Raw genomic sequence first — 11,438 nt, 5'->3', positions numbered from 1 at the left:
AGCCCTCAGTCACCAATCCTCGGGCATTCCAGGTCAAAGAAAAAGAAAAAGAAAAAGCCTCGGGCATTGGTTGATGTTTAACCAAGAACAGGAAGAACACCACCAAGAAATCCGCTGTCCTGCGCCCAGTCTCTCGTCCATGAGCTGGATGGACAAGGGAGGCGGCGTCCCCCGGCCCGAGCCCGCATCCGGCTGGTGCCGCGCGGGCGGCGCGCCGAGACCTGGGCATGGCTCGAGGAGGAGGGCCGGACTCCGCTGCTGCGGCAACTCTACCCGCAAGGCATTCGTTTAAATGCTTCTACAACTCGGACTTCCCCAACTCCTCTCCCCTCCCCCGTAGCAAGCCACGAACACGGACACACAGGTTCCCAGCTCTCTCTCCCTCTCGGCATTGCGATTTTAGGTTTGCGATCACATGCTTTCTCCTTGATTTCTGAACACGCAAATCGAAATTCGCAGGCGCCCAAGGCCAACGCCAAGCTCTCCTCGCGTTTCATCGTATGCAATCGGATCCTTTCCCCGCCTCCTCCCCTTCTATTTCGCACGATTTCCTGCTTCCGATGCACCGCAATGGCGCAATTTCCATCTAGCTCCGCTTGATTTTCGCAGGGGCCAAGGCCGACGACATGCCTGCCGCTCCACCACCTCCCGTGGTTGCGGTGATGGACGAGGACGACCTGGATTGGGATGCCCGGGATTGGGATAACCTAGAGGAGGATTTGGTGAAGAAGAAGAAGGTACCCGCGCCTGATTCAGTCGAGTGGGGAGACGACGACGAGGGCTTCGTGAACAAGTATCATGCGCCCGCTGGTACCACGACAGACGACTGGGGAGTCCACAAGGCACCGACGGGCGATGCTGATGGTGACGACGCTGGGAGCTGCTCTGAAGACGACATGGAGGCGGGTGGCCGGCAGCCTCGGCAGCCGGTTATCACACCGTGCTACGGCGGCCGCTTCATCACCTTCACTTTACTCTTCGCCACCTTCAGGCTAACTGCCAAGTACACGAACCCAATTACCTACATTGGGTCTGGGGCCTACGGCACCGTCTGGTTAGTCCCTCATCCTCTCGCCGTCAACTGCTCAAACATTCAGTATCTTATAGTAGTTGGAAGTAATTGATTGAATGAAGAGTTCAAGTATACTTATAACCTGTTGCTATGTTTGAGAACATGACTGCATTATTTGGTTCTCAGGCCTTGTAGATTTAGGTGCTAGGCACAGTGATGACAGCATGATTTGCTGCAATATTACAGTGTTGCCTTTATAGCATTTATTATTTTGTATCCAGTTCTGCATTCGATGCCGATAACAGCAAGCAGGTGGCGGTCAAGAAGATCACTGACCCGTTCGCAGATGTCGCTAGTGCAAAGCTTGTGCTACGGGAGGTGATGTTGCTGTCGCAATTGAAGCACAACAACGTAAGCCATCCGCCCCTGCTCCCATCCCTCCCCTTTGTGATATTGTTCATATGCACTGATCTACACTTCAGAACAAAATTAATATTGCACATTTTCGGACAAGGGGGCTGAGATTAAATACTATACTGTAACGCAGATTGTTCTCCTTGTGGATGTTGTACCTCCTCCAAGCCTTGATTTAATGACTGATGTCTATTTGACAACTGAGCTGCTTCACACGGACCTGCACAAACTCCTCTATGAACAAAAGGCTTTCTCTGAGGTTCACATCCAGGTACAGACCTGAGACCTTGAACATCTCAGCTTCTGTAATCTAGTGCTGCATGTTCTGAGTAGTTATGCACATTTTGTATTCTTGCAGACCTATATCTACCAGATTTTGTGTGGATTGAAGTACTTGCACTCAGCAAATGTTGTCCATCGTGACTTAAAACCCAGTAACCTCCTGTTAACTGACGATGGTACTCTAAAAATATGTGACTTTGGTCAAGCGCGAATTCGTCGCAAACGTATGAGCAATCGTGTTGGAACACTGAATTACAAAGCTCCTGAGATATTGCTTCATTCCTCCCGATACACCTCTGCTGTTGATATTTGGTCTGTTGGGTGCATTTTTGCCGAGCTATTGCTTGGAAGTCCTTTGTTCCCAGGTATAGACGGGCATGACCAGCTAAGAAGAATACTGGAGGTACTTTGTTTCTTTTGCGTTGATAAATATAAAATTATGGTCATTCATCTGGTATATCTCACAAAAGTACTAATCTGTACATGATTCCCAACTATGGTCTGCAGTTCACTGGTAAACCAGCTCCTCATCAGGATCTGAGGTACCTTGACAGGGTTGCGCAAGTGGAAGTGAAAATGTGGACCCCTCGCCAAAGGCGCTCACTTGCCGACATGCTTCCTAAGGCTGATATTTCTGCAGTTGAACTTGCCGAGAAGATGCTACTGTTTGACCCCAATGAAAGAATCACTGGTAAAATTTAACCTGAAGCCATGCACAGCTTATTTTGCTAGTAGTTTGTAATAGCAATACATCCTTATGTGTCTTCTGACTCTGAAATGTTACTAATGTCTCTTTGCTGCTTTTTTAGTTGAAGACGCAATTGCGCACCCATACCTTCAACACCTGCGTGATCCAACCAAAGAGGGTGTCTTCCCTCCTCTGGTGTGTGATGACCATGAGAAAGAAAATATGTCAATTGATGAGATGAAGGAACTTATCTATGGCATATCTTTAACATTCAACCCGGATTACAGGTAGATAACAATTTGCATACCTTGTTAAAATATGTGTACATAAGAAGACCAAGTGTTTGTTTTGTCACTGCCCCTACTTTGCCACATTTCGGTGCCAGATGGTTTAGCAAACCACGTTTGTTTGTGAGGACAAATTGGTGGCTACACTTCTGGCAAAAAGTTGGCAAGCAAATGGGTCAATCACAACCCTGCCACTTGCTAACAAATGGGTCTATGTACGCATATCCAGCTGGGGTGTGGTGCTCTATCTTCCATTTGCTAATAAATAGTAATCTTGTTTCTGCATACCTCTGTCCTCCACTGGGCAAACCTGTCAAATTCAGTATTTAACCCTAGGATCTCACTGCTCAGTCCCATGTTCTTTTATTACTGCAGCTTCATAGTATTATATAGCTCTGATTCCCCTGCACCATCAGTCCTCGTGTTTGTTCGTTTTAGCTACACCAAAACAGAATCAACTATTAATCTTGTGTAGTCAGCACCTTTCTGAAAACTACCAACAAGGAAGTAAGATTTAGGGATTTATAGAACTGCTCTATGTGTGTGTGTCTTGGTGAGGATTGATTTAAACTAGAAAACCTTTTCATTCAGGGGCTTGCCGACCACAAGGATGCCCTTGGAGCTCCCCTCTCCCCTTGCAGGTAATTAATCATCGTCTGATGTGTTCAATAGAAATGTTCTCTTCTGACTGTATATAACCATGCATTTGCTTATAACTGAGCTTGGATTTGAATTAGGCATTACAGCGACAAAGCCGCTGAGGCAGCGCAAGGGTTCTTGCCCCTGGGTTCCCGATAGAGAAAGGTGAGGTTGTTTGTAATTCTTACTTTTATCATCTATCATGGTAGTGCATATAAAAGGATGGAATGTTTGTTTGCTCTTTAGAGTTTGAGATGTACCACCAATGTGTTCTGTTTCCCTCCTATATTACATGGTGAGGTTAATATTGTTCTCATACATATTCTGCTTCAATTCTGTATTAACTAGATTCAGGGCTGGGTTTACATGGATAGTGTTGCTGCGTTTACATGCTAATGTTACATCTGGCAGGTTCATGATTGTGCTACCTGTTGCTTAGTATTCTAGCTACTGATTCTCCCATCCATTTTTGCCCAAGAGGTGTTCGTGTTAATGCCCAAGAACAAAAAGACCAAGGAGTAAAATAACTAGACAAAAGTTGTGCTGGCCTAGGCTACTATCTTTGATATCACATACTGCATGCCAAACCAACAATTGGTCGTTAGATAAATCTTAATTGCCTCTGCTAATCTGTCAATTATATTTACAGTGGTTAAAACTCTAGAGACTACTAGTTAGAGTTATTGGCTTTGCTGCTCACGCTTGAGTTTCAGTCGTGCAATTAATGGAGACACAGGAACCCCACAAATGGCTACATAATGTAAACTGTAAATTAGTATATACCTGATACTATGATGCACATAGCAGTTTAATGGAGCATCTGCAAATCTGAAGTATTTCTCTTTGGAACAGCTTCTCTACCATTTTAATCCACTGTTAAATTTAGCCCATATAAATTGTAAGCTGTTACTTTTTTTTTTTCAAATCACGAGCTGTTACTGTGTCTGAACTTTTTGAATCAAACAAAGACGTCTCACAGTGCTATGTTATCAAACAACCTAGGCAATGGCAGCGGCAGAAACTTGAGGATTAATGAGGCCGGATAGTCTTCAGATGAAGATCATTGAAGCTGTGAGCAGTGGCAAACTCTATGAAGATCACTGAAAACTGGAGTTTCTTCTGATGTTGAACAGTATTTTGCTGTCGTCTGAAGCTTTCAAGTTGGAGCAGAACTTGGCAATGAACGAAGTGAAGAATTCCTGACTTAATCAGGCCATGCTTTGTATATAAACCAAATAATCAGTGTGTAGTTTGTGCCTCTTTCATGCTGTAAGTTTGGCAGTTCGTCTTAGTTCCTAAATTTCTTTTGTTTTCCAGTTCTTTTGCTTTCTTCTCATGTTATTGTGTCGGCATGAACAGTTGTTCCCGTTGGATTTTCGTGTGAAAAAAAACCTAGTCAATATTTGAATGTGAAGTCCGAGTTTCTACTTAACATTTCCATGCATTTTGACTCGGAGATGTAAGTTTTCCCAAAATAGAATTATTCAATCGAAGATAATCCTTTATTTGACACTGCATCATGTCTTGGTAGAAATAGCAGGTTCAAGAAGAGTGAATTGAATCCTAAGATTGCACCCACTGACAAAACTGTGAACCAGTAACTCTTTGAACTCCTATTGATTTCTTGAAAACATTGTTCTTCTCTGTAAGAGGGTAGTGCTATGTGACAATGATGCTTCTTTGTACTGTGTTCATATTTTCATGGAGCACGTACCACGAAGTAGTCTTGTGATGTATGCTGCCATGTATTCATTGTGTTAAAATTCATTAGGCACTAAATATAAATATTAGAGTACTAGTTGACTTGGGTTATTTTTTTTAAGATTATGCTTGTTGATGCTGATGCTCCTGTTTAATTCATCAGACCACTGCATAAGATTGCATAAGATACTGATACGAAAACGAAGTAACGAACACTGAGAAAGCTAATTCTTTACCAGCGAGACACCTTGATCTTGAGTATTTCTTTAAGGACATGTGTCGGTATCTTGTGCAATCCTATACAGTTGTTTGAACTGATGCTATAATTACATACATATACTTTGAACAATATTAGTCGTCGCTTAACACACTTACTAATCTATCGATAAAAGCGTCAGCAGTCTATTCGTGCAGATTCATTTTCATGTTGAGATTCCTGTGCAGACCAATGTTTCTTATAAAGTATAAATTCTGTTCTGAACAATATGCATCACTGCATCATAGCACCCCCTCGAGCCTGCTCTGGGCAACGAAGGAATCACGCCGGCCGCAGACTTATTCTGCACTGTCTCCTCCGGCGCTCAGGCTCTGCCGGCCAGGCGCGACGAGACGTCTGGCACCCCGGCCCGCAACGGCTCCCCACGCTCCACGGCCGGTCCATAGATTTCGGAGGCCTAAAAAAAAGTTAGTATTGGGCAAAAGAAATATTAGAGTAATGCAATAACAAACTTAATAATATTTACATTTAAAAGATCCATGGTCTTCGAAATCTTGAAGAAGACTTTTGAAAATATTTATTTCTATTGATCGAGCAAACTATGCCATGATTATTATTTCTACCAATAGCTACTTGTGTACATGTGTATATATAATATATATATTTTTTAAGATTAATTATAAAAAATATGAGGATCGGTGTTGTTCTGCACATTTGGGAAGACTAGAGAGAAATCGTATCTTCGGGAAAAAATATTTAAATATTTTTTGTTAAAAGAAGTTGGAGTGGAGGGACGGTAAGCTGCAGCTTGGACCTTGTATATTTTATAAAATTATTCTAAATGGTAAATCCTAAAGCGTAAATATTAAAATAAATGTTTGGTAAGAGACAGTAAATATTAAAATAAAATGTACCTTAGGGCATCTATATTTTCTAGAATTATTTTAAACACTACAGCCTAATTTTTTTTAGAATCACTCTATAGCCTAAAATCTAAATAAGTATAAATATATTAAGTATGTAAAAAATTCTTAGGCCAGGGCCCTCGTTTCTGAAGGCCCGGGGCGAGCGCCCCTTTGTCCCGCCCTATGGGCCAGCCCTGCCACGCTCGCCCACGTCGCCCGTCTCGTTGTTGCCCTCGTCGGCGGGCTCTAGGAAGGCCGGCACCTTCGTGAGCCACAACACAGGATCAGCAGGCCGGCACCTTCGTGAGCCACGAGGTCGCCATCCATCGCACGGGGTTCCCTCTTTGTCGTTCCAGCGCTCACATCAAGCAAAAAATAGCGACCAAACCAGTGGCCAAGGAGGCAGCGTTTGTCTCCAGAAACCCGGGGAGCGGCGATTTACACAAAAATAACCCAAAAGTGGAAGAAAAGCACAGACTAACCCTCCGGCGAAACTATTTCACCAATCTAACCCTTTTGTGTGGCGCCCCTCCCACGGGCGCCACACATGCCCATGTGGCTCCCTCCCGCCGGCGCCACACACCCAGCCGACGTGGCCCCTCGCCGCCGAGCCGGTGCGCCCGTCCGACGTGGCAGCATGTGTGGCGCCCTCCCAACGGCGCCACACATGCCAACTTATATCATGTTTTCGGTCGAAAACATCCAGGGGCTCCGAACGTCTGGGACTTAGCCATTTTGCGAGGCTCGATGTGTGGCGCCGACGCCACGGGCGCCACACTAGCATGTGTGGCGCCGATGCCACGGGCGCCACACATCCACTTAAGTGTGGCGCCCGCGCCCGCGCCCAGCCCGACCCTCTCTTTCTTCTTCCTCTTCTCTCTCGCTTCTCCCCAACCGCCGCCGCCGCCCGCCTCCCCTTCGGCCCCCCACCAAATCGACCAAGGAATCGTCAGATCCGGCCGGCCAAGTCCTTCCTCCTCCATTCCTCAAGGTATTCCCCTTCGATTCCCTCACATTCATCCACTAATTTCATAGATCTTGCTAGATTTGCACATGAACCCTAGACATGGAAACTAGATTTGAAATGGCTATGTATGTGTTGAATGTGTATGTGTAGGAACCCTAGATATGTAGGAACCCTAGATATGTAGGAACCCTAGATATGTAGGAACCCTAGATGTGTTGAATGAAATTTTACATGTATGTGTTGAAATTTTAGCAAATGCATTCTATTGTCTTACATATGTCTATTATGGGCCTAGGAATGGTATGTCTTACGAAATTCATATGTGATGTGTATTTGGATATGAACTCTCATGTATGTGTGATGTATATGTGATTCGAAAGTTAGATATATTCTCATGTATTTTTGATGGAATAACTCATATTTGTTAGGAATGTATGTGTGATGGCTTATTTGGATATATTCTCATGTATGTGTTGCTCATATTTGGTATGAATGGCTCATAATATGTTGTATGTGTTGCTCATACATGTAGGATGGTGTGGCTTCTGGATGAAGAGTACGACGGGGACCACCGGGCTGTTCATATGACGGAGAGGGGAACGGATCTTCACCCTTTGAAGATTCGTTACCATGGCACACCGGATATACCTTATGACGAGAGGTACACGGAGTTCATCCGGCCTACCGGTCTTATGCCGTTCATATCCCTTGTAAGCCGTGGGGGCCACACATGAACCCCTCGGCACTCACCGCCCTTGTCGATCGGTGGAGGCCGGAGACTCACACCTTCCACTTGAGGGCCGGCGAGATGGCCCCTACTCTCCGGGATGTTTCCATGATCCTTGGACTACCTATTCAGGGCGAGCCACTTTGTATGAACACAGCTTCTGATGGGTGGCGCGGACAGATGGAGGACCTTATTGGCAGGGCTCCTCCGCCGCCAGAAAATCCAAAGGAGAGAGTTCCCGCCGGCGCGTCTTTCACTTGGATCAGAACTAACTTTGCAGAATGCCCCATAGAGGCCGACGAGGACACTCGGAGGACGTACGCCCGCGTGTACTTATGGTACATGATTTCCAGGACTCTCTTTCCTGACAGTGGGGGTAAGCTGGCCCATTGGTGTTGGCTGAAGGCGCTTACGGTGTTGGACGCCCGGTGGAGTTGGGGAACAGCGGCACTTGCCTACCTCTACCGGCAGGTGATGATTTGTTCTATGTACTATTTTCCTATAGTAGTGCGCTACACAAAGTAGTAACCAAATATCTTATGTACGCAGTTGGACGAAGCTTGTCGCAGGACCGGGAGCAAGACTTGTCGCAGGACCGGGAGCAAGACCGGGAGCGGCGGTATTGGTGGATGCATGCTCCTACTTTCCGTATGGAGCTGGGACCGCCTATCGCTTGGGCGTCCCGGGGTACTCAACGAGACGCCATGGCCTCATTTCCCTCACTTTCCTGATCGGGAGCCCACTTGGGCATACCTTTGGGACAATGTCTCGGAGATGACGAGCGATCCAATGGTCATGTACAGGCAGTACACCGCGGAGTTGGACACTCTTACCGCTGAGCAGGTAACCGATCACTGCGGAGTTGCAATCCTAGTTTTGATTGATTCTACTGGCATCTACTAAATAATTGTATGCTGCAGGTGGAATGGGAGCCATATGGTACCTACTACCGTATTGGCGCGGCGATGACTGACCTAAACCCCAAGTGCACGGAGGAGGCGCGGTTCTGGCGTATGCGCTGCCCACTCATATGCATGTGGCTTGTTGAACACCACCAGCCGCAAAGAGTGATGAGACGAGTTTGGGCTGTATCGGAGTGCCCACCAACGTGGCAAGACACGGACAAGGCGCTTCACGGGTAAACTTCGGAATCATGCGATGGAAGATTCTTGATAGAAGAGGTACAAACTAACTTGTTGATTCTTGCAGGCTTGATAGGCAGCGGCAGAGGAAGATCACAAATTGCCCAGTCCATCATAGCGGCCACATCACAGCGTTCCAACACCGCTTGGAAGCGGCACGGAATGCTGACCCCGAGCAGATTGTGCCTCACGACTTCACCGCTTTCAACAACTACCTCGAGTGGTTCCATCGGAACACGCGTATCGAGTTAGTGAAGCGCGCGTATCGTCGGGAGATCTTGGACGACCCCATCCATTTCGATGAGGTTGGGCAAAGCCAGCACGACACTTTTGCTCGCGAGAGGAGATCGACTTCTATTGCTTCCGAGCTGAACTTCGTGGTAATGGATTCTCTCACTAACTAGTACATCATCTAGATTGCCATGTGCTCGCTTAAATTGTGTATGCTATGTTTGTCACAGCGGGAGGAGATCCAGAAAACCGCTGAGGAGTGCGAGACTATGTGGGACCAGAGCCACAGAGATGAAAAGCCTGTTTCACCGTTGCGGAATTTCATTAAGGTATGATCACCAACTTTGAATGTACACTATTATGTTCTGGTGGCTTTGTAACCGTGAGTTCCATGACGCGAACACTGCACGAAAGATGCGGCGGTTAGCGAACTTGCTAGGTTGCCGCGAAGGCGAAATCCCTACATCCTCCTCTTCTGAAGAACATGTATGGACTATTTTGTTGCTGTGAAACATGTTCTTACTAATTTCAACTTTTGTAATCTCATGTGTTCATGTTTGTGCAGATTCCTCCTGAGGACGACCTAATTCTGAGTCAAGCTGTACTTCCGAAGCGTACCTCCAAGCAACGGTCAGCTTACCGGTTGAAGCCAAGGGGCAAGGCTCCAAACCGGTACACTCCGGAAGATTATGTCAACCGAGGAAAGAAGGTTGTCACTGAGGAGGATGACGGGCCGCCGCGGAGATCAGCTATGTCGAGGATGAGGAACGACGAGCCGTTCTCTTCAGAGGAGGAGGAGGAGGAGGAGGAGGAGGAGGAGCAGGAGCAGCAGCAGGAGCAGCAGCAGCAGGAGCAGCAGCAGGAGCAGCCAAGGCAGCGGACGAAGAGGATGGCCGTCCGGAAGCAGCCCGTGAGGACGACACGTCGAGGACGACACTAGGATGTGCTCCGTGTTGTTGTGAACTCTATATTCATAAGTATCGATTTGTGAACCCTATGTCATTTCGAACCATGGTCTGTAATGCTACTTGTTGTTCGAATCTACGTGCTACAATGTGACGTATGAAGTGTTATATGTGTCTGTCATGAAATTTCTACTTGTTGTGTACAATATTCATAAGGATTTTTCATGTTTTCAACACAAGTCCATGTGTGGCGCCCTTCACACTGGCGCCACAAGTGCTTGTGTGGCGCCCGTGGCATCGGCGCCACACATGCCAACTTGTTTGAACCATTGGGTCCAAAGCATACTGTGGGACAAATCCTCTGGGACTTAGCCGTTTTGCGAGGCTCTATGTGTGGCGCCCGTGGCATCGGCGCCACACATGCTAGTGTGGCGCCCGTGTCATCGGCGCCACACATCGAGCTCGCAAAACGGCTAAGTCCCGCAGGATTTGTCCCACGCATGTTTTAGGGGATTCCAAGTGCATGTGTGGCGCCGTTGGGAGGGGCGCCACACATGCTGCCACGTCGGACGGGCGCACCAGCTCGGCGGCGAGGGGGCCACGTCGGCTGGGTGTGTGGCGCCGGCGGGAGGGGAGCCACATGGGCACGTGTGGCGCCCGTGGGAGGGGCGCCACACAAAAGGGTTAGATTGGTGAAATAGTTTCGCCGGAGGGTTAGTCTGTGCTTTTCTTCCACTTTTGGGTTATTTTTGTGTAAATCGCCCCGGGGAGCATCCAGGACGGTGAGGATGTCACTGAAAAAGCCCTGGAAGAATTCGCAAAGATGCTCCAGGCATCGTCGGATGCTGTCAAGGCACTTTTTTTCAAAATGGGGTTATCCCGGTCGCTGCATCGGTTGATGCACACAGCCTTTTATTAATAAAGTAAATATTCAAACGTTTATAGCTCAAGGATCAACGAGGGTCGATACAAAAATCAACCACCGAAAAAAGAATAAAATTCTGAGCACACTAGACATCAAGTAATCTCTTAACAGGCCGCCAAGTAGCCTGGTAGAAAATATCCTGCGTAACCATTCGCAGGCAGTTGCATCCAAAAACCATGTACTCCAGCTAATACTCCGGGAGCAAGAAACGCCAAAGCTGGATCCAGTGAACCATCGTGTGGATAACCTGTAAGAAATTAGTAGAGTTCTTTCTGTTAAAAAAAATATCATTTCTGCAATTCCAAATTGACCAATATAAAGCCGAAACACTAATGGAATCCTAGCTTTAACATTTTTGTCAATTCCATTAAACCAATTTTCAAATAAATTTGTGAC

General features: G+C 46.7%; 1 protein-coding gene across 1 annotated transcript; it reads left to right on the top strand.

Annotated features, from left to right (window-relative positions):
- Positions 1 to 267: 267 nt before the first annotated feature.
- LOC124683166 (mitogen-activated protein kinase homolog MMK1-like) lies at positions 268 to 4,754 on the top strand. Its single transcript, XM_047217731.1, has 11 exons — positions 268 to 364; positions 460 to 498; positions 610 to 1,054; positions 1,294 to 1,423; positions 1,560 to 1,697; positions 1,785 to 2,111; positions 2,216 to 2,399; positions 2,518 to 2,683; positions 3,275 to 3,324; positions 3,421 to 3,487; positions 4,325 to 4,754. Exons 3-11 carry the CDS (start codon positions 627 to 629, stop codon positions 4,353 to 4,355), a joined length of 1,521 nt encoding a protein of 506 aa, XP_047073687.1. The 5' UTR covers positions 268 to 364; positions 460 to 498; positions 610 to 626; the 3' UTR covers positions 4,356 to 4,754.
- Positions 4,755 to 11,438: the final 6,684 nt, after the last annotated feature.

This window comes from Lolium rigidum, chromosome 1 (assembly GCF_022539505.1).
Source record: "Lolium rigidum isolate FL_2022 chromosome 1, APGP_CSIRO_Lrig_0.1, whole genome shotgun sequence".
NCBI classification, from domain to species: domain Eukaryota; kingdom Viridiplantae; phylum Streptophyta; class Magnoliopsida; order Poales; family Poaceae; genus Lolium; species Lolium rigidum.
Note: the sequence above shows the minus strand (reverse complement) of the source record. Positions and strands in the feature narration are given on the sequence as shown.

Coding starts and splice junctions, on each gene's coding strand:
- LOC124683166 (XM_047217731.1), top strand. CDS start 627: ATGCCTGCCGCTCCACCACCTCCCGTGGTTGCGGTGATGGACGAGGAC. Junction 2,684..3,274: donor ACATTCAACCCGGATTACAG/GTAGATAACAAT, acceptor CTTTTCATTCAG/GGGCTTGCCGACCACAAGGA. Junction 3,488..4,324: donor TGGGTTCCCGATAGAGAAAG/GTGAGGTTGTTT, acceptor CAAACAACCTAG/GCAATGGCAGCGGCAGAAAC.